This window comes from Haemaphysalis longicornis, unplaced genomic scaffold, assembly GCF_048455015.1.
Source record: "Haemaphysalis longicornis isolate Haplotype H1 unplaced genomic scaffold, Haemaphysalis longicornis Haplotype H1 scaffold_2, whole genome shotgun sequence".
NCBI lineage: Eukaryota > Metazoa > Arthropoda > Arachnida > Ixodida > Ixodidae > Haemaphysalis > Haemaphysalis longicornis.
The window spans coordinates 235,288,278-235,311,872 of record NW_027526295.1 but is presented as its reverse complement, the minus strand read 5'-3'; the positions used below and the strand labels follow the sequence as shown (position 1 = coordinate 235,311,872).

The 23,595-nt window shown below is 47.5% G+C and overlaps 1 protein-coding gene across 1 annotated transcript; it reads right to left on the bottom strand.

Moving 5' to 3' along the window:
* Window positions 1-1,911: 1,911 nt before the first annotated feature.
* On the bottom strand, window positions 1,912-22,810 carry Gba1b (Glucocerebrosidase 1b). The gene is made up of 10 exons (XM_077699745.1): window positions 21,953-22,810; window positions 18,437-18,622; window positions 17,845-18,009; window positions 14,204-14,337; window positions 13,466-13,638; window positions 10,069-10,312; window positions 6,875-7,099; window positions 4,610-4,773; window positions 4,303-4,440; window positions 1,912-3,219 (listed from the first exon to the last, which is right to left on the bottom strand). The coding sequence occupies exons 1-10, from the start codon at window positions 22,047-22,049 to the stop codon at window positions 3,114-3,116; spliced, it is 1,632 nt and encodes a 543-aa protein (XP_077555871.1). The 5' UTR covers window positions 22,050-22,810; the 3' UTR covers window positions 1,912-3,113.
* Window positions 22,811-23,595: the final 785 nt, after the last annotated feature.

The following is a 23,595-nucleotide window of genomic DNA, read 5'->3' as shown; positions in this document are numbered from 1 at the left end:
GAATTCCTTATCTATAGGTTCGTGCCTCTGCCTAACGAGAGCAGTGTCCGTCAGCGTGTGTGTGGAGTGCACCTAGTGATATTGCCAGGAGCTTGCTTTTCGAAGACAGTGCCAGGTTATCTCTCCTATTGGCAACATTCGCAAGGAGCGCGCTATGTACAATCTTTATCGCAATCTGGAATCACTGCAAGCAGGTCAGTGCTGTTATGTTTCTTTTTGCTGCTTCAATGACTAAATATTGCGCGGGACGCCCGCTGGTGAGATGACGGTATAGATTGCAGCCCGAGTTATTTTTGTGCAAAACGGCATACGAAGAGTTGTTCTCAAGGCAGTGCACTTCAGACCGTGTCTCACTATTACGATGTTGGAAGACTCAGGGTTTTGCCGCCTCAGCCTCTGTTATTCGACCATTTGGAGGCCAGTCGTACGTGCACGCACCTGCGGCTGCTGATTCAGGCACCGTCGCCAAAAAAGAAACCTTGGCCCGGTTCGAACGGAGCTTATATAACAAGGTGGTTTTCCCAGACGAAAGTTTCTGTTGCGCTGCACAGACAGTTGTATCAACGTCTTAGGGGTAGGAGCGCGTCTCCGACGGCGGAGGCGTACGACTGATGCAGCCCCGATGGACCCACTTCAGGCTTTGCAGCTAGCATCTCTAGCAACTGAAATCGCCGAGGCCGAGAACGTTCCTGGAGGATTCAGCCTCTACACCCAATGGAATCCGAAGATGACGAAGCTCAGCGGAAATGTTGATGAGGACGCACCGTCGCTAGCTGGCCACTCCCGTCGTGACTCTTCTGGCATCTCGTCAACCTCCAGCGTCGGAAACAACAAGGAATCGAAGGTCGATGACCTTTCGGACACGAGCGGATCGGACGACGACGGCCTGAAGCCCCCGAACGACCTCTACGAGAGGTACCTGCTTCGTATCCGCACGCAGCGGGAAGGAGAATCGCTGGACGCGTTCCTGGAAGCGCTGAAGCGGCAGGCTGACAACTGCGACTTCGGACAGTTCGCAGAAGCCATGGTGAGGGACCAGTTCATCTTCGGCACACGCGACGCCGATTTTCGCGAACTCCTGCTTAGTCAACGGAATCTGAGCATGGCAAAGCTTGAAGAGCTGTGTAGGACAGCTGACCATGGGACCACGACCAGAATAAGCTTGGGCGAGAAGGACATCGACCCCAACTTTCGAACACGCCGTTCTCGAAGGAAGCGTCTGAAGAATCAGGAGCAAGGGTCGAAGTGCCGCACGTGTAACGTTGTGCACGGCTCTGAAGGCTGCCCGGTGCTTGAGAGGATGTGCTATCTGTGCAGTCGGATGGGGCGTTTTACACCTGGCTGCATGGCGAGTCCACTGGCTATTGACGTGGCTGACAGCAACGATGATCGCGATGATTGCGAGCTGTTCGGTGGGTTTCACTCGGACTTCTTCAAGGGATTCGGTGTGTTTAAAGATTTGTGACATTGCAAGGAGGCTTGAGTGGCCGGAAAGTAGTCTATCGGTAGTGTTCTTTTATACCCAGTGGTCGGAAGTGTGACGTGTGATTGTCCAAGTTAGTCATTTGGCTGATTTGTTGTTTTGATTGTACAGAATGGCTATTGGATAATTAAAGCAGCTTGATATAAATGCTGCAGCTGTTAAGGCGACGGCCGTAACAGATGCTGATTAATAAAATGTCTTATTACTGAAAAGCGCGGTTCCCTTGCGACATACGCAGGATACATCATAAGCATTTACCGTCGTTTCACGCGGGGAATTCGAAATTAGCAAGATAAAGGGGAGCGGCTTCTACGCTAATCATGATGATTCCTGGTTACCCTCGGTTTAGCAAGGTTACAATTGTGCTAAAGATAAGTATGCGTACAAGAATTACTAAAAGCATTCACACAGCTCACAATTTTTCCCAGGTTAAGATATCTTTATTAACAGCGAAGCTGTTGAGCAAATCGGTTGTGTATGGTGCACGCAGTTCAAAAAATACCAAGAAAGAGCCGACCGCTCACGTGTGCATGCTCCACGGCCACCGCCCAGCGTCCCCGGCGCACGTTTGTGAAGCCAAACATACCCACTTAGGGAGATTGGCCAAGACTGGCAAAGAAAGGAAACATCCAGCTTTCGCCGTAATTGTGGTAACACTTGCTCGGTACGAGAATGACACGTCATAGCGTACACCCCTCCAAGGCGATGCACGATGATTATCACTTCCGAAAAAATTGGCGGAAGCTCACACTTATAGCAACAAAGATAGAGTAAAGGTCGTTGAAGCGTTTGCTGCTTCTTCGCTGCAATCGTGGGCTTAAACCGTCGTGATGGTCGTAAAGGTTGCGTAGAGCTTCGCTGCCTTCTAGTCTTACGCGTTAGCGGGAGCTTCCTTCATTTTTTTTATCATACACTCCTCATACAAAGACTATCATGAGATATTAAATGACGCTAACAACGCGTAAAAGTAAAGTGAACATCAGTAAATTAAACTAACTTGGGTTGTAAATTAAACGACATAAAACGATACTAACTTTCTACATTTACCTAAGGTGTTTTATACGTTCTGCCGCACGATCAACTGCTGGCCATGCCTATCTCATGCAAACACCAACACCACTGGTGAGCCGAGGCAGACCTCAGAGGCGGCACAGCGCAACGTCAGGAACGTTTCTACCAACAAGAAAGAGGCGCCCCTCTATTTCTTGCTAGCTAGGCATTCTTTCCCGTAGGAAACGGGCGGCTCCTCACATGCCCACCGCGTCTGAGCGTTGCCTATCAATGGAAACACGTCTTCCTATTTCTTGTTGGCTTGGCTTAAAGACTGTTTCTCGCTCTCGTGCTAAAAAAATGTGCACCGGGCCAAGCTGTGTATAACACACGTGAACACGTGTCGAATACATCGGATTACACCGATGAGTTATCAGGAATGCTACCGAACTCTGACCACGGTAACGGAGGTTTTAGAGTTTTTTAGAATTCTCCAGTGGATGAGATGGCTAAAACCAAATTTTCTTATTGTTAAAAATTGCGCACCTCTTAAATGGTGGACGTTGCATTCTAGGCCCGCGGAAGATGGTTTAGGAAGAAAAAAAAAAGTCAGGCGTCACTAATTATTTTGGGAGAGATTTTAAGGCCGCCAAAGAAAGGTCGTTAGTGACCGCTCATTGATGACTTTTTCGATGCCGCCAGTGCCAGAAAGGTCCTTGATCCGTATAGTGCGTTTCCTGTCGTCCCTGGAACACGGACAGAAGTGGTATAGGTTAATATTGCACAGCAAACGAAACTCAAGGGTAGTACATCATGCGTTAAGGTCACTTAAATAGTAAAATTCTGAGGGTTTAACGCACCGAAGCAACACTCGGGCTCTGAGTAGCAGCCTACTGGAGGGCTACGGAATAATCTCGGCCACCTGAGGATCTTTAACGTGCGGACATCTCGACACACAGCCGTTTTCGCTTTTCGTCTCTATCTGAAAAGCAGCCACCACGGCGGGGATCGAACCCCCGTCCTTAGGCTCAGCAGTACAACGCCTGATCCACTGATCCACCGCGGTGGTTCACTTAAACAGTAAATTGGATTATTGTCCGTGGTTTGTATCGCTAGGATTTTAAGGTTCTTGCCTAAATTTCAGGTATATCCTGTATGCGAAGATAAAAGCTTCCGAGTATGATATAATCTGTGCCTTATCCCCTGTCATTGCCCGTAATCTAACACACACACACACACACACACACACACACACACACACACACACACACACGCACGCACGCACGCACGCACACACACATACACACACACACACGCACAAAACGTCTTGAAGAAACGTAGTTGTTTTTCACGCACACACACTAAAGGCTAACGAAGGTTGACCGGTGCGGCGTGAGTTAGTGCGTGTGTGGCTGACAGTGTATGTGCGTGTTTGTGTGTTTGTGTCTGTGTGTGTTTGCGCGCGTGTGTGTGCGTGCGTGCGTGGGTGCGTGTGTGCGCGCATGTGTGTGTTTGTGTGTGTGTGTGTGTTTGCGCGCGTGTGTGTGCGTGCGCTCGTGTGTGTGTGTGTGTGTGTGTGCGAGTGCGTACGAGCATGTCAATATATCGTTACACTTTCCTGGGATAACGTAACGGGGTCGTTGGCTCGGCGCCTGTCTCGAACAATTTATGGTTCGAGGAAAGTTCCCAGATGACCGACTGTTGTTTGCCGAGCTCTCTGCTGAAAGGTTTGGGCGCGAGCAGTAAATTTTTACGTACCCGTTGGCGACGGGACGCAAATATGCCCAAAGCAAAGTCAACAGCTCTAGCAGGAAAATGTAGCGGCTTACATGTTCAAGACGATTACGGCAATGGCGGAGCGAGGTGTCCTAAAAGCAGCGTAGTGGAGCTTGGCTGGCGCTCCTTGTGTCGGCCACCGTTCTTCCAAGCGCGAGCCAATTCTGACGCTGCCTCGTTGTAAAAACTTGCTGCGGGGAGAGCAGAGCGGAAATCGTGTTAGTTGCCGTCGTTGCTCAACAATATTTTTCTCGGACTCGTGTAAGGGCATCTGGGAGACACACGATTGAAATTGCAGCTGCATGATATGGAACAAAGGTGTTTCCACTCTTTTCAGAGAAGTCGGAATTGACGCGGCACCTGAAGTGGCCCAATGCATAGTACGTCGGCTGCTTGTAGAACTCTTGAGCGGTATTGTTCACAATGATCGGCGAGTCCACAAAGTTTTTAATCCAGTTGGGGCCACCCTTCGTATTTAAGGCGAGGTTCCAGTCAGTCCAGCCGGTAACCCAGTGGTTGAGGTCCTGCGAATTTATTATGGCAAAACAAAACAAACAAGAAAAACCATTTAAAGGGTACAAACAGTACACAAGACACAAGTTTAGCACAATACTGAAATTATTATCGTTGCCCATAAAAGTTGACAGTTTTTTTAAAGGAAACCCTCCACTCACGCTATCTAGCGCAGGCTCCTACATAGTACAAGGGAATCTGCTCTCCCTCCAACTTTGCAAACGCGATTAGTATAGTTATCAATGCAGAAAGAGCGCATATTTATGTGCTCTTTTATTGTGCTCTCCCGAGCCGTTCGTACCATTGTGGATTGTAGCCAGCGCTGGCTCGGGACGGCTACAGGCTTCAGTTGTTCAGCGAACAACTTCCGGACAAAGATAACGGATATATTTCAATGTATTCAAACAGAAACGCCTCTCTGCCTGCAATAGCGATTCCCCAGTAACTCCATGCTGCCTCGAAATGGTTCGGCCGGCAGCGTTTCGACTTCTTGTTGGTTTCATACATGACTATACGCTTCATGTGCAGTCGATATTTCCCCGACCGACGTATGCGAATATTCGTCAGTAATTGTGACTGAGAGAGAGAGTGAGAAGGCTCTTTATTGAAAAAACAGGGGGTTTACCGGCCTTTACAGTAGCCTACATGCTTCTCTGCTGAGGTATTGGGATAGGCAAGAAAAGGCCCAAGAAAGAGCTGGACAGGAAAGAAAAAGAAAAAAAAAAAGCTGTCGTGGACTTGGCGCAATAACGAACTTTTACAAATTTGGTTTATGGTCGGTGCTTGGGCCACGTAATTTACAATTTTGAAATTAGGCCAATGTCATCCAAATAAGAGAACAGACTCTGTAGAGCTTGGCGCTGCTTCGAGGGACAAATCCATGGTCCTAAAATAAGTTGAGAGTTATCGGTCCCTGTTCCAGATGTTCAATGTTTTCAATGAAGTGGGATCATGATTCCATGTAGGAGGCACATTCTAATAAAATGTGTTCAACTGTTTCCACACAAGAACAATTATCACAGTGCGGATATGGAGTAGTTCCAAGGCGAAACAGGTAACTATTAAAGACGATAGTCTTTCTTGGGCTACTTGAACACAGAAATTTTGGTCTGTCTGTCTGTCTGTCTGTCTGTCTGTCTGTCTGTCTGTCTGTCTGTCTGTCTGTCTGTCTGTCTGTCTGTCTGTCTGTCTGTCTGTCTGTCTGTCTGTCTGTCTGTCTGTCTGTCTGTCTGTGACTCGATTCAGCCACCCGGCCAAAGTAAAACAAGGCCTGTTCACTAAATCTACCCGTCTAAGCCTGGTGTAATGTTCATGCTTGTCAACATTGCTGAAGGAGAACAAGACATTACGCAAATATAAGACAACAAATAATTACAGAAGTGATATATGCAGCGTTCCTTCATTAAAAATCATACATGCTTGATTTTTGCGAAATTAAATACTTCATCAACTGCAGAAAAAGAATTCACTCCGCCGTCGCCTGCTGTCGCCCGCGCCACTATAGCTTCTGGCGCCATTTTTAAAAATCAACCTGCAACAGTTACGAAGGGTTCCACTAGATAGGTTCCACGTTCTGCTTGGAACGCACGCGGAGTAGGGAAACGTGGTTCTATCAACGTTGAAGTAGGGCGCCTCGATTCACGCGCGTCTAGTACGGCAGCGTTGTCATCGACACACCCGGCCTGGAGCAGTGGAACGCGGTAAATTTAAAATGATTTAAGCAAACCTTTGGCGTCTTTACCTTGGGAGGAGCGCGATGCATGAGAAACAACATGAGAGGTGAGCGGGAAAGCGAAGAGAGGCATTTACTTGACAAAAGTCGATAAAGACTATTGTCTTTTGTCGACATTTGCAACGAAAGGAGCAGATATACGCGGCCAATTTCTTTTTATGTATGCACAGTTCAGCCGTAGACGATGATACAACGTTTCCAGTTTCCGAGGGAGCGGTCTCGGGAGTCTCGACTTCAATTATGGGGCAATGATGAGAAGTACTTAACCAAAGCAGGCCTTTTGCAAAAGACAGAGAGAAACACCGATTGATCATAATGAGAATGGGAGGACGACGATGATTACGATGCCACGCAGCGTGGAAGAGGGAACGTGGTCCCACCTCGAGGATATCCTTGGCGTACTGCTCAGCACGTTCCCAGCTTCCCAGCATGGGCCCAACCGACACACTGGGCGCGAAACCCACGCAGGCCTCGGTGGCGAAAAGAAACTTGTCCGGGAATCTGTGGTGCACTTTGTCCAGCACCCAGGGGCCGAATATGTTGTCGACGTACCAGTGCACGGCGACACCGTGGACATACTTCGCTGCGTCGGGATCGCCGAGCACCTGCATATGAAGGGGTACTGGCAGCTTTAGAGGTAAAATGGGTTGCGTTTCAACCCAACTTATCCGCGGTATACCGTCGAAATATTCATGCAAGTTCAGTGTATCTGGCAAGAATGATAATGTCATTTACAAAAGGTTATGAGACCGGGACTCTACTTCCTCTGCTGACTTTGATGGTACACGGAGCCAAATTCAGCACCGTTTCATGCGACGCCAGCGTCTGGGGCACTGTACAGTGAAATCTCGTTGATACGTTTTTCACGGGAACCGGAAAATAAAACGTATTATGTGAAAAATCGTATTATCCAAAGGGGTTCAGAAAAGGAGGAAAATATGCACACTCCGTCAGCAACTCACTTTTATTGAGCAACGTTGAATTTGCTGGTCAATTTGTGAGGCACTTTCTTCTTTTAAACGTCCAGGTCTACATTCTTCTGCAACGTAAAAAAGAAGCTAGCGGTATTTTTCATTTGGATGGACGCTGTTTTGTACGACCATTCGTGTCGTGCCTTAAATCGGTGAATCCATCCGCCGGGTGCAAGAAGAGTGCGGACATCTCAACTTTTTCGCGTAGAACTGACCCTTCGACGTTGACTCATACCGCTCTAACTTTCTCGAAACATGTAAGCAGGACGTCTTCCGGTACGATTATGATACGTTTCGCAAGATGGCGCAGTGTATTGCCCGACGTATGATCATCATTGAACGGAGCGGCCTGGCAGCTATGTTTTCGCCGCAAAACCGGCACTGCCGCGGCCTCAACGGCTCCGCAACGTACAGATCGTGCCTTTATGGAAAGCGGTTTAAGCTAGTATAGCGAAGAGTAAACGTAAGATTTCTAGAAATGTCGGTCAAGATCCACTTTCGTGGTCGTACTATCCAATTTTCGGCAAAAATGTGGTCGTATTAAACGAACAAAGGTGAATTATTTCTAAGGGACGTTGGTCGGGAACAAAAAGAAATACGTATTAAGCCGAAAAAGTATTATGCCGAATCCTATCAACGAGATTCCACTGTATATGATGCTAAGCACGAGTACTTGCCATTCTTCTCAACATGTTTCTGCCGTCTGCTTTGGGTGGCTAAATCGATAGTGCTCCCGTTTCGCACGCATAATATGTAGTTTTGATTAACCATCAGCTACTTCTTTATCATTTTTTTTCGGGCTATTAACTTTATTGCCTCGGCGTAAACATATCGCAAGCTGAGTGACGTTCGCTACAAATGCGATGCGTTCACACCAGACTATGCTCAAGCACACAAGTGGAACAACCCACCTCCAGCCTGCACCGAAGCCACGCACGCCTGTGCCCGACGTGAACATGGACATCAGTGGCGCGCATGGGGCTCACGCCTGCGGTATTCATTAGCGGCGCGCATCCCTCTTATCTCTTATCTCTACTTATCTCTTTCTCAAGGAGTGGGTGTGCAAGCGTGCTCCAGAAATATCTGGAGCACGCTTGCACACCCACTGACTGCAAATTTCACGGATGTACAGACAGCTCCCCCACCGAGCGAACTGCAATTGGACTTGAACTACGCCGTCTGGGGCAGGACTGAGGGCTGGCTTCTTTTCGAAGAAGTAATATCATTCTATAGAAGGCAGACTGTATGCCTCCGGTTGGTTGCCGTCTACGATGGCTGTTGTTATCTTAAATAGAGTCCAACGGAAGCGCGCTATCCGTCTACTACTGTGTCGTATGCCATTTTGCCTGACGGAGAGAGAGAGAAAAGCAAATGGACAGGCCGAGAGGTTATCCAGGCTTAGAGCCCGGATTGCTACTCGAAACTGGGGAAAGAGTGCGCAGGGGGTGAAAGAGAAGGCAGGCAAAAAAGAGGGGAAAGGAGCAGGGTGGCGGGCACAATAGTCTTTCGGCTAAGCCTGTTTCGTTCATAAAACGCAAAATGGCTTTTGTTGCTTTCTCCGAAGTAGATTGTAGGGGTCGATGTCCTAGAATAGTCTCTAGTGTGAACGGTTGATTGTCCAATCGGTTGAGCTCGGCGGCCAAAAGACGTCTTTCTGGTTAATACTGCGGGCAACGACAAAGCACATGTTCGATTGTCTCTTAAACCTCGCAGGCGTCGCACTGGGCACTACTGGCCATCCCGATGAGGAAGGAGTAGGCTTTTGTGAAAGCCACTCTCAACCACAGTCTACAAAGTAAAGTAGACTGTGATCGAGACAGCCCACACGGAAGACGGCGCTGGAGTAGAGCGTCCTGGTTATGGAGGCGCGGATGCACAAAGTCTGGTGCATTCCACTGAGTAATGGAGGTCCTACGCGCGAACTGACGAAACTTTTTATCCTGTGGGCGTTGACCGAACTGTGGGCGTTGACCTAGACCGAGCACTCATTTCCTCCAACTAACATGGCCACAGCCCATGGGTGACCTTGAAGCTGCATCGTTCACTCTAGCCAGTTTACCGCGCGGCCGGCGACGACAACTTCAGATTTGTGGACCTGCAGCCTTTGTAGTTCCTTTAGGATTGATTGGTTGATTCAAGCCTTTACTGAAGGGAAGGCAGGCCCGGAGGGCGTGCATGGGAAATGGGAAGGAAGGAATGGGGAAATAATCGAAGTTTTTCCCTAGACAATTGAATGTCTGTGTGAGCATTCCTTTTTCGTCATGACCATGGTGTTAAAGCTCTTCTCGGGATGGGTAGTCACCCCCAGAATACACTAATCTCGCAAGGCCACCTCGCATGCTATAAATGCCGTGTGCTTTCAGAAAATCAATGCAGTTATTTGAAAGGTGCAGAGGGTCCGTGTTTTGGGGGACTGGATGGAAAATTCCTGTCTTTGGAGCGTGAAATGACTACACACCCACGTCAGCTGGTGAAGGTCCGACAATGCGATCTGTTGACATTAAGGGAAATCATTTAGGATAAACAATTTAGAGGATTTTTTTTGCTGCTAAAAGTTAATCGTGTGGTTGCACGTTGTTATTTACATATACGTGCTGTTATACCATGTCTGCCCAGTGCGGAAGAACGTAGCGGTTGTCGTCGAGGATCATGATCTGAAGCTTTCCCGGTCCGTATCCGGCCGCACTCAGCGCCGGTCCCAAGTCGAACTTGACGAAGTCCCTCTGAGAGGTGGGCGTGAAGCCCAGGGTTTGGCCGGGAAAACGAGGCATATAGCCCGTTGTGGGTTCGTTTTGCGTTGTCAAAGCCCAAATGGGGATGTCATGTTTCTCGTACTCCTGCAAGAATCTTGGCAGACACAGTAGAAAAGAAGTGCGTTTCAGAATCGAGTAACCTCAAGCAGCTCTCACCTATAAAAGACGATAGTCTTTGTGGAGGTACCTAAATCCAAAAAATCTGGTCTGTCTGTCTGTCTGTCTGTCTGTCTGTCTGTCTGTCTGTCTGTCTGTCTGTCTGTCTGTCTGTCTGTCTGTCTGTCTGTCTGTCTGTCTGTCTGTCCCTGGATTCAGCAAACTGGTCAAAAGAGTTCTGAAACGATAATTTATATAGGCAAAACTTTTCCAAACGACTAAATCTGGTCCCATACGTCACACTTCTCAACATTGGTGAGTGAAAGCAAAACATTAGACATATTTCAGGCAAAACATCAATGTATACCTGGCACTATGCATACTCAGTGTTAACTGAAAATAGATGTGCGCTTGATACTTGCGATAACAAATAAAAATACGAGTTGAAAACAATATTTTGACCTAAAAACACAAAAAGATCTCGCGGCCGAGCCCATACTTTGTGGCGGCATTCCAATTACCAGAAAGTAACGAAAGGTTCAAATGGGTGGCGCGCGAGCACTGTAACGCGGGGAAATTGAATTCACCTGCGCAAACCTCCACCGTCTTTATCGTGGGAGGAGCGAAACGAGAGGGGAAGAGCGTGAAAGATGGGCGGGGCAGAGAAGAGAGGTATTTACATGGCAATGGCGGCTGAAGACTATCGTCTTTTGACGAGAGAGAGAGAGAGAGAGAGAGAGAGAGAGAGAGAGAGAGAGAGAGAGAGAGAGAGAGAGAGAGAGAGAGAGAGAGAGAGAGAGAGAGAGAGAGAGAGAGAGAGAGAGAGAGAGAGAGAGATGAAACGTTTATTAGGAAAAAAGGAGGTGGCGCGATTGCCTTAGGGGTGGTGCCCTCCTTCCAGGGCCCCAGACTCTCCTGCTCCTCTCCGGGCTCGAAGAATTAAGTCCTTCTGAATCCCGAAGTCGGAGCTGGCCAAAGCTGCCTCCCATAGCGCGACCGTATTTGTGGGGTTGTTTCCTGAAGGCCAAATGGTAGGGCAGGCCCATGTTGCGTGAAAAAAGTTGGAAGGGTTTCCGCATTTATTGCATGCGTCTGTGTGTGTTTGAGGGAACATTTTGGATAGCCGGGATTTGTTAGGATAAGTGATTTGCCTCAGCGTTTGAGCTTCTGCGCCAGAGAGGTTCTTGTCCGGGTTGGGGAAAAGGGCTGCTTCACCTCTTTGGACAGTGAGGCGTTCGCCAAAGCCACTTGGGAGGGGCTGCAGAAGGCTAGGACTGTTAGCCGCACGGTTTGTAAGATCGCACGCAGCCTGGTCGGCCCTCTCGTTTCCCTCCAGCTCCTCGTGTCCAGGAGTCCAGACAATGCGGTGGAATTGATTCGACATTTTCGGCTCCAATTTTTTAAGTCGCTTGTGAATTCTTCCATTCATAAGGTTTTGCGTAGCCTTTTTGGAATCTGTGACTATTTGGAGGCTTTGGTTCTTTGCTGCCCATACCTTATTGCCAGGAGGAGAGCACCAGTTTCGGCTTCGTCGGCAGTGGTATCTTTTAGCGTGGGGCAATCCTTGATGGCTCCTTCGTGATCAATTATAACTATGGAGGCTTTTTCCCGCTGTAGAAAGCAGCGTCGGTGTAGATGACATTTTTTTTTGTTTTCAAGTTGTTTCCGTAGGAAGGCTACTCGTGCTATCCTTCTCTCTTTGTGCAGGCAGGGGTCCATGTTTCGAGGTGGGGGGAGCACTTTCAGCCGTGTTCGTACTTCTCTGCTCATGTCCACTTTGTCAATAATCGAGTGTACGTCCGCGGGGGACCCCACTATTTGCCCTGCCAGCTTTTGTTTTTTTTAGGCGTTGTTTTTGCGAGATGAGGAGTGCCTCTCTGATTTCTTCGAAGGTGTTGGATACACCCAAGCTCATCAGCTTTTCATTTGATGTATAGTTGACATTTGCAGCAAAGTGAGCAGATACGCGGTACACTTTTTTTTGTCCATAGAATAAGCACTTACTGAATGAATTTTTAAGTACTTGCGGCAATGACTTAAGCGCATGTCTGCGCGAGTGTACAGATACAGACAGACAAGGACTTGTGGACTCGAGACACCCGGAGGGAGGGTTTATACTATTAGTCTTTTCAGGTCAATTTACATGCTTCGTACGGGTAGCACTTGCTGTACACCGTCCTACACAAATGGAGGATGAGCAAAGAAAGTCAACAGTCAGAAACGCCAGTGAAGCTGCTGGGAAACTTTTTGTTCATACTGATATGCGTGTATACGCAATTACAATTACAATTAATTAATTGATATGAACACAGAATAAGGTGACCGGTGTATTCATAAATACCCCCCCCCCACACACACACGTAGCACACACGCACGCACGCGCGTACGCAACAAGCTCGCACACGCGCACACTCTTCCCCTTCTACTGCTCTTCGCTGATGTGTGGGTCAGCTGTCTTCAACGGGCTCAGGGTCTTGTTATTCAGAATGACGAGAAGCGCAATTGTGATCTCTCTCATTAACAGGGACTATGCCGTGTCAATATGCTGTGTTATCTACTCGTCCGTAACTGTCTCTTCCTTCCCCCCTTCGTTTCCCAAGATTTTTTCATGCCCCTAAATGTGAAACTTCGATAAATCCCACTTACTGGAGCTGTTCGCACGGGAGGTCTGTATAATCGCTCCAAACTCAGTAGGGGGTAAGTGACGCTAACTCAGTATTTATTTATTTATTTATTTATTTATTTATTTATTTATTTATTTATTTATTTATTTATTTATTTATTTCTTCATTTATTCAAAATACCTTACATTGTTTTGGCGCTCTTTGCCCCAGTTGGCCTTGCGCTATAAACATCCAACCATCATCCACACCAAAATACCTTACAGGCACAGCAGGGCAAAGGAACCTGCCTCTGCGAGACCACTGCGCCCCCTATCGATGGGTCTGGGAAGCAGTTTCTGCGAGGCCGCCGGCGGGTCTGGGAACCTGCTCCTACTTCTTCGTGACGCAGCACCTTCAGCAGACTTACGAAAAAAAAAAAACTCGATGGTCCTACAACAGCTCCGCTGTTAATATCAGGTTGCTCCGGCGACCAAATGTGCGCGACTGGGACACGCCAGCGGGGAGCGTTACGTGCCCATTCTGCTCACTTGACGTAGTACTTCGCCCAGGACTTGTAGTAAGGACCTCCGGGTTTCCCCTTTAGGATCCCAGGTCCCGTGAGCGCGTTACTGTCCTTCATCCAGGCTGGGCTACTCCACGAGCTGGCGATAAACCACACGGGCTCGCTCGACAGTGACATGGCTTTCTTCAGGTAAGGGATCTGAAGAGCAAAATATGAGGGATTGTACCGGAGGCCCAAATATTTAAACATGATCTAATCGCTGAAATTCAGCCTTCAATGTGGGAAGAAGGGACAGCGAAAGCTGTATCATGTTCGCTCAAGGCTGTGTTCATACCAATCAACCAACCACGGTTTCGTTGCATATTTCGTGGCCAAACGATGTCGAGATAAAAAATTTCCGCTTATGTTCGTGCTTCCAAGGAAGTGGTCGCCTAAAAATTATAGCGTTACTGCCGCCTCTGGCCCCCCCGAGTTCTCTTTCTCCTGCTCTCCCTTCATGTCTTTCGTCCTCTTCTTTTTGACTTACCTTATACTTTCTCTTCTGCTCCGCTCTGTTGTCGTCCCCTACCTCCTTCTTTACCTTTCCTAATAAAGTCAACCTTCCCTTCCTAGCTCTTTTCCTAATCAAGTCACATCTATCTATCACTTCCTCTACTCCCCCTTCTCCGCCATTCCACCCCCCCCCTCCCACTTCTCCCATCCTCCACTTCCTACTCCCCCCCCCTTTATGCTCCTTTACAGCCCATACTGCAGCACAAGATACCTTGAGATCGAAGTCTTCCTGGGCGAGCGTGAAGTTGGTGAGCTCCAAGTCTCCGGGAGAGTCGTTGTAAGTGTACGGGCGCGCTGAGAAATCGCAACTGGAGATAGGAATCCGCCCGATGGTGTACCCGATTCCTGCCGTACAAGAGAGAGAGAGAGAGAGAGAGAGAGAGAGAGAGAGGGAGAGAGAGAGAGAGAGGGAGAGAGACTTTGTATACTTTGATATTTCTGTGCATTTGTAGACCCACGCTTTGTATAATACATAGGATATGTATTTATGGCTGTGCTTTTGTGCTATTCTGCTATTATGAATACATTTTTTTAAATTTGCGAACATCACTTTTCTTACTGACACTGTGAATCGGGTGGCTGAGACCTCTGTCAGGCACCCTTTAGTCTTCTATAGTCTCGGCCTCCCTTTGGTTTCGCCAAGAAACAAAATCAAATAAAAAACGCTTTGTCATTGTATTTCATAATCACTCGCAAATTATAGAACTTTCCCAAGCGTCTGTCTATTCGCACTAAAGGGCTCTATTTTATGCCATTTTAATATGCCAAGGGCTCAGTGTTTCACAATCGTTTGTAACTTCAGTGAATTTTTTTTATTTAACAATGGGCTTCTGATATTTTCGACGAAGACTTATTAACCCATCAGTTCACAACTTTTTCCTGAGGTTCATGTGTTCCTCCGTTTATGTTACCTCGGTAACAAATGAAAAGCCACAAAATAAACATACGTATGTATTAATTTACGCAATCGAATGGGGCATGGTATTAAACCAGGAAGAAACCGTCACCCTTGGCATCAGCAAAAAACGGAATCCTCATCGATTTCCGTACTCTCGCAGGAAACCCCTCAAACCAAGTACAGGAATATAAATATTTGGGCATAACTTTAACGAATAATCTCAGCTGGAATTTTCACGCTTCTAATGTTTCTTCATCTAGCTTTCGTAAATTATGTTTACTTCAGCATAAGCTTCGAGACGCCACACCTAATGTTAAATTACTAACGTGCACAACCCTTATTAGGCCTAAACCGGAATATGCTTGCCTTGTTTGGGACCGTCACACAACAAAGAATATTGAATTGTTAGAAAAGATTCAAAGAAGAGCTGTTCGGTTTGTTTATTCTAGATTTCATCGCACAGATTATTTCCCTAGCGGATGCGTAACAACGGAATTCAAACATTGGAGTCCGGAAGACAGTTTCTCCGCCTTAAATTGTATTTATTTTATTGCCTGAAACTTACTTTGGGAAGGAGTCCCTTCTTGAAACACTTTGCTACTTCCGCGGTGGCTCAGTGGCTATGGCATTGTGCTGCTGAGCCCAAGTATGCGGGTTCGATTCCCTAACGCGGCGGCTACTTTTCTGGCGGAGGCTAAAATCGAAAATGCCTGTGTGTTCGAGATTTTGGCGCACTTTAAAGATACCCAAGTGGTCAAAACTAATCCGGATCCCTCCACTACGGCGCACCTCATCGCCTGTGTAGCGTCGGCGCGTTAAACCTCATAATTGATCATCAAATGAAACCCCTTGCTACTCGCCGTGGTCGTCATTCCAATTCTCTGCCCTTAACCCAATGTTCGTTTCTACCATCTGTCTAAATTTTCCTTTTGCCCCCGCACGATTATTGATTGGAACAGTACAGCCAGAAATGTTTTTAACTTTCTTTGTTTATTACAAGCAAATGTTTAAGTTGGTCCTGCTTAGTTTTGCCTGGCGACCAGTGTTTTTTACTTCCTTTCGTTATTTCTGCTTTGGCTGTTTGTGTTATTGTATCACTGATATTGTTACCACCTTATTCCCCACCTACTTGGGCCTCCATGGCCTGCAGCATGTTCTTAAATAAATACAATAAATAAAAAAAAAAATTCACAGCATATCCACGGGGTGAATGATGATGAGTGGGCGAAGCTCCTGAGGGGAAATCATCGGTAAAACAGTGACTCTTCAGTGAAAGTTCGCCCACTACATCTGTGTCCGAACGTAACGTCTAGAAAGTCTCGCTTAAACCGCGCGTCGGCACCTTGGGGCTGAGCTCGCCTGATGCGTTTTGCAGACGCCTCACGAGCTCTCACTGCATCGGGGTCTGCCTGCCGATACGCGCGCTTTCTCGCCGCTTCCCGTTCTCTGACGTTTTGGAGATCCTCTTCGCGCCGCAGCCGTGCCGCTTCGCGTACGGCAGGGTCCTCGCGCCGTTGCCGTGACGCTTGGGCCTCTCGTTCTCGAACGCTGGGATCTTGGCGGCGTCGTCGCGCAGCCAGACGACACGCTTCGGCCTCCCGCTCTCGTACGGCAGGATCTTGGCGGCGGCGTCGCGCAGCTTCACGGAGCGCTTCTGCCTCGCGGGCTCGCACATCTGCAGCCTTATCCATCGGGCGACTCCGAGCGCGCGCCAACAGCGAACGGATTTTATTACAACGCTCCCCGCCATCTAGTAAACAATCCAAGAACTAAACTAGAGGTAGCCACGCCATCTAGTAAACAATCCAAGAACTAAACTAGAGGTGGCTACATACATACGTCGAGGATCGACAGACCCACGCCCTAAGGAGCTTCGCCCCTAATAAATAAATAAATAAATAAATAAATAAATAAATAAATAAATAAATAAATAAATAAATAAATAAAACTGGAAACAATAAAACACGAGTGTGAAACACCAACTGAGGAACTATTTTTTATCATTTTTCTCTAGCGAAAGCGTGGTCAAAGAAACATGAAATCCCTTTTCGAAGGTATCGCGCTGGCTTTTAAGTGATAGCGTAAGCAATGCGAATAAATCAAATGAAGATACCTAATGCTTATTCTTCATACTTTCCGGAGGCAAAATCAAAGAATTAGACCCTGAACAGCCTCAGCGCCCGCGGCCGGAAGCATTGCACACGCAAGAGGACCAAAAGTATGCGGAGCGTCACAATGGCCCCACACAAACACACGCACAAAAGTGCGGAACTGGCACGAAGTGACGATGTCAATCTGATTATCCTAACGGGCCCAAAAACGCTATCGCCTTGAGCTTCATATGCGATTACGTAGGGGAACTGGATATTTTCGTCCGCAACAGCAGAGAGAACGTGCCAAAAAGCCCGCTGTGATATAACGTTAGAATGGTCGTCGACTTTTCTTTTGTGTTTACTATTTAGTTTTGGGAAAATTACTGGGCCGCTTTTCAGAAATTGTGTCGTTCATTTCTTTGAAAGAGTAGCGGGATCAAAATGATGAGCAAGACCGCTGTCTCGGTCCTCGTGATGTTGCTCACTTTACTGGGGAGCGACTGCGCCTCCTACGTAGAGGGAACTTGTTCCTCATGCATGCTACTCCCCTTGTGAGTGACAAGCCCGTAGAAACGGCGGTGTCCTCTCATCAGGAGTGGCTCGTTATCCCATCGATCATGTCTCTTCTTCCCTGAGGGAAAAGTGAGATGAAATGGCACTGTGTTCCTGTCACAAAAAATTACGTCATTTCTTCCCAACGCCTGCCTATTGCTGTCGGTCGTAATGCTTTCGCCATAGCGCAACAATGGCGCCCAAAAGTCTGCAAAAGCCTGTAAACGTTTTGTACTGTTTTGTCGAGATTATCGTGATGTTACCAGCTGTACTTTTAATATGCCATAGACTTGAGAAACAGCTAGTTACCTTGGTCTGAGTAGTAGGACTTGAGAAGGTCGTCCTGCATGTTGGCTGGAAGTGACTTTATGTTTATTCCAGCGGCATCCGTGAAAGAACTACCGAATCCGAACACCTTCTGGTACGTCTTGGAGGGGTCGATGACCAGCACGAGAGTCTCATTTTCTGTTGAACCTGTTGAAGGCGTAGAAGAGCGTGGTGAAAAATCAGGCGGCATTGTTAATGCCGCTTTCGGAAGGCACATACGCAAACAACACTGAACGAAGCAGCAGTCCACTGTTAGGACACCCAGAAGGTTCCCGACATCGTCCCGGGTGGAGCTTAGGCACTCGGAGCGTTCAGAATCAAACTCAACGGTGTAGAAAAGTGAGCATACACTTATACTGCGCACATTAATACGCAAGCGTAACCATATGATCAGGTCCATTTATTTTTGTCTATTATCTTCAGAGAATATGAATGGCAAGGCTGTCCACGACACTGTAAGTACCTATTATAAGAGATAAATTTCATTTATTACTGTCTTCACAAATCAAAATGTATTTATTTACATACACCAAACTGGACACTGCAAAACTGTTGTAAGATCTCGTCAACGTACGATTTCTTTCGCCCAGCCGCAGCGTCGTCCGGACGAATCGTTGGCCTGCCTTGTTGCTCTCGATAACGAGGGCCGTTCCCAAAGGAGGAGGAGTCAGCTCCCCGATGAAGTCGCAGTACGTGGCATTGCAGACGCACACCACGCTTCCGTGGCCGTAGTCCCGCGGCTGACACCCGGCCGCTACAACTGCGATTGCCACACACACAGGCACACACACAAACAAACAAAAAAAAAATCCCGGGCCATTTCCACTGACGTGAAAAATGGGGAGGGGCGAAGCATGCAGTGTATAAATGTATTCAAAGATTGTAAACCTCTCTCTTGACACACGGCGCAAGCTGATTGGGCGCCGGAGTAGCGCCCGTGGGAGGAGCAATCGAGCGCTTGCTGAGGCGGTAGCGCCGTCTCTTGCGTTGAACCGGATTTAAGCAATTAAATGAGAGACATACTGGCCGTAAGTTCTCTTGGTGTCACACGCCGAAGTATGCTATGAAGTATGCGAAGAAGTGGCGCGAGGCGTTGGAAAACGAGCGTCCCGGTGTTTTAGTACCGTGACTTCATGAAACCACGACGACGACAGGAGACGCCGACAGCCAGAGCCGCTAAGGTGATTAACCCCTGAAACTAATAAAAACAAAACTAGCATTTAAAACCTTGAAATCTGTAAAATTCTAAATATAAACTGCAAAAGTGTAATAATAAAAATGTAAAGTACTACATAAAACCGTAGCACGAACAAAGAACATTGATAATGACAATTGAATGCAGCACTCCACAGCGATTAACTTGCAAATAAAAGCAACAAAAATAGACATATCCAAATAAAAAAAAATTCCCCCGCATTTCCCCGAGGGGGAGAATGTGAAAGTGCGAATGCACGGTTGTCGGCCCGCTTGCAGCGCTTGCGCTCGGCCCCCGCAGCCCACCGCCTCGCCGCCTTCTCTTCCATCTCTTCCATCGGGTTTGTAGTATCACGTGTACACCACGCAGTTATCAAGCCGCTATAACGCCGCTGAGTCGCCAACGCACGCCGCTGACGACGTAGTTTGAATGCGTTAAAGATATAAGGCGCGTCAACACTGATATCACCGTCGCGTCCGTGGCTTGATCGGTAGAGCGTCGCGCTGCGGCCGCAAAGTCCGCGGATCGAAACCTGGCGCCGGATGCTGTTTCTTTATAGAGGATCACTGCGGACGCCGACGCCGCCGCCGGTGGTGGATGGTTTGGGGTCGCTTATGAAGTGTATTCACACTTAAAACGAGGGCACAGCAAGACAGGAATATCTGGAGGAACATGGGAGAGGCCTTCATCCTACAGTGGACGTAAACCGGCTGACGGCGACGACGACGACGACAATGATGATGATGATGATGATGGTGGGATTTAACAGCGAAGCTCTATTAGGCTAGGTTTCCGTTCATCTTTCGAAGAAGGAAGAAAACTTTATTAAGAAAGGATCTTTCGACGCCCTCACATTAAAACACCTTGCTGCAATGCCAACTTGATCCATGTGTCCTTGAAGCGCGACGCATTTCTCAGAGTTAAGCGTGGTTGTTTGATTTCTTGTTTGTTTGTTTATTGCTTTGCTTGTTTGCCTTTTTGTTTGCCTTTATGTTTGTTTGTTTGTTTGTTTGCATGCTTGCTTGCTTATAGGTGGCTGCTGCCGAAGGAGGCATCCGCTGAGGCAGAAACTTTAACTCTGCCGGCCGAACAAGCGACAGAAAACCAGAAAGACTCCCTTGTCCCATTTCGACTTTCACTATTTTTGTCTCGTCATTATGTAAAGGTCTCGCACAGACCGCACTGGCGGACGCTGGAGACGTCTAAAATTATCAAGTGTGTGGAATCTGTAGACTCTATGCTTAACGGTGCTGAGCTCCGATTCTCCCCAATGAATAAAAAAATCTCTACCTCCCTATTCCAGACCATCTGCTGAGATTAAATGATGTCGAGGGACGATCGACTAATTGCAGAACGACTTGTTAGGGGCAGTGATACTAACACTGTGACCGCAGTCGATGATTTAAATGTGGACCTGTTGGGACTGAAAACGAAGTGGTTCTCAAGACGCGGATTCTATGTATTCCCGGCCGTGGCGGCCGGGAATACATAGAATACATAGAAAGCGAAATACATAGAAAGGAAGGGAATACATAGAAGGGAATACATAGAAAGCGAAAACGCCCGTGTGTTCGAGATTTCGGCGCAAGTTAACGATCCTCAGGTGGTGAAAATTAACCCGGAGCCCTCCACTACGACGCGCCTCATCGCCTGTGTGGCGTCGGTGCATTAAGCCTCATAATTATTAACCAATCAAGACGAAGTGGCTTACGCGTTTCTTGGAGCATTTTGCTTGCGCTGCCACACCGATGCGGCTCAACCGACTACTCAGCGGCGCTAAGATTATCGAATTTACGTTATCCAAGAATGTGTATGCAGTTTCGAGTATGCCGAGCGGTGTATATCATAGCGGCAGCAAAGCTACTCTGACCACCTTTATTCAGTAAAAATTACTTTACGACTGCGCTGACCATCCGCAACGCAAGGCGGAATAACCTTGAATTTTTGAACTGCCCCAAAAGAAACGTCTCAACTCATTCTCTTCTGAGCTAGAAGGCTGAGTCGTAAATACGGACTCCCGTATGATCAGATAGTTGCCATTTCCTCTTTCGGATCAGAATATGTGATATCTCTAATTAACACTAGATCACTGCATGCCTATTGTCTCCATTCCGAAAAAAAAAAAAACAACAGGAAACACGTTTTGAGCATTTCCTGTAGCTCCGTTCGGTAGACGAATTTTGAACCCTTCAAGACGGCACTCCTTTGAGGCCGGTGCTTTAGTTTTGCAGCTGGCCTCAGTATGCATGTCCATACATGGAATACCTTACGAGGGACGCTGAATCTGAGCAAATGACACGAAGCAAACTATTTGACAGCTTAATGTTCAGATCCCTGTTTTACTAACCTAACCTACTCTAGGGCTAGAAGGTGAACGTTTATTCGCCCCATTCATGCGGAGTGGGAACACATTTGCCCATTGTCGTTACCATGTCTGGATTACCTGGCATTCATGCCATCTCATCACCGGACACAGACAGCGTCGTCCTGGAGTCGCTCCTAGCTTTCACCGAGGAGACGGGCCACCTAGAGAGGCTGTAGTTCTCTTTCCCTTCTCTTCCTGCTCCTTATTTTAAGCCAATGTTGCTTCCTTTTTACAAGAAAACATTTAACAACAATTATTGTTCGCAGGGGCGCGCAAGAAGGTTGCTAAAATTTTAATGCTTGAGGAACTTTACCTAGTTGGTAATGATTACTTGAGATTTTAAAAGAAAGAAGCGCTTAAGAATGGGAAACAGGCACTTTGTCGTATCCAGGGGCTTTCTGTCTGACCAACGCGAATCCAGCTGCGAAGGCAGTTAGAATCTTGAGTTTAGAGTGCAGCTTCTGCCGCATGCAACCATCTATCGGCCACCCACAGTCGCAGAGTACTCATTGATAGAGGCTGAAGCTCACCTGGCACGAGTGCTGCGAACGCAAATGCCACGATGCAGACGATTTTTCCCATGCCCACTTGTTTCCTGACAGGCATCTCTAACACAAGCATTGACATCTATAGGCACCTCATGAGCAGGACATTGCTCAACAAAGAACGCGCGCGTTGCTACTGAAGCGCGTAGAAGCCGTCGGTTGAACAGATTAGATTCCAGTTGACGTGGCTGGACAGTAGGCGGGATATCGCTGGTTGATCAAGGGCGCTACTGCCAGAGATAGTCAGCGCCCAGCCGTTTAGGCTGGGGTAAATGCTCCCAACGGCACCGCTCGCTAGGGCAGCTATATGCAAGAAATGTAGTCCAGGCGTGGAGGAGCATTGTATGCTACCATTTCGCGCAGCCAGTTCTGTCGCATGCGATGCGTCTAAGAGCGTTACTATAGCTAAGGACAGAATGGAATGCCTTGCTATACTTGTATGCAGTGACGTCGGTCATAAGAGGCAGGAAACGAACGCAGTGCTACTCTCATAACGACTCGCAGCAAAACAAAGGCCGTTTAACGCCTCCCCTCCTTTTCCCCACAGCAACATTAAAACGAAATGCCTCCTACATGGCGTGACCAATGAACTGTCGCGAGATTTCTTCCTACAGACAATACATGCCTGAAAATATATATCCAGATATAATGTGTACATTTGCCGCCGTTGGAATGCTATCTTATCGCGCATTGTATGATTTGTACTGGCGCTTACGCGTATCTTTTTTACTTGTCTAGGTGGATCTATGTATGAAGCAGCAGTAATTTGCTATATCTGAAATCAAAGCCACTTCATCGAAAAACTCCTAGGTCGTAGAGGAATGTTGGTACATCGTGAGGGATCAGCCCTCCGTTTGTAAGTATAACCCAACAAGCCAATTGTCAACAGGCTTGTCGAATATGAAATTTTTCTTCTCGCATTCATGTACATCTGACCCTGGTGACGTCTTCCACAAGAAACTTGCCCTTGTCGCGACTGACGATAAGGCGCCGTACGGAGCGTTGCTTCAAGTGCTTAAAGCAAATCGTTATACAACACCTAATACCTTGTCCTCCCTTCGGAATACGCTCATTGCTACACATTTTGAATCAATGGGAAGCGCCGAAGTCTGAGAGGATATTCTTAACGTGCCACTTCTTGTCTTTAAATGTACCTCCATCCAGCTGGAATCACAAATCCAGTAATCGCAGACAGCGTGCACAGATTTCGATGGGCAACCACGCTTGCACTTCTGGCACGCAGCGGCCGTGTACAGAGGGCAACACCCTTGTCTATAACACAGGTTTCGTACTTACAGCCGTATCTTGCCTCGGCCGAAAAGCATTTGAAGAAAACTATTGTGTTATTCTGAAGTCTCGACCATATATTTTGACCTCAACGTTTTTTGTGACAAGTTTGAGTCCGCAGTTTTGAGAGGTAACCAATCAAAGTTGAACTCAGTGTTATAGACAAGGGTGTTGCGCACTGTACAAGATCACTGAAGTGGAGATGCCTCCTCCTTGAAAGAGAAACTGGAGCGTGCTGCTCATCCGCTGCCCACATGTTCTGACGTTGCCCGCCGAGTACGCCAAATATGCTGCGGTGCAATATTCGCTGGTGGTCGTTCACCTGTTTCACTGTTTGTTGT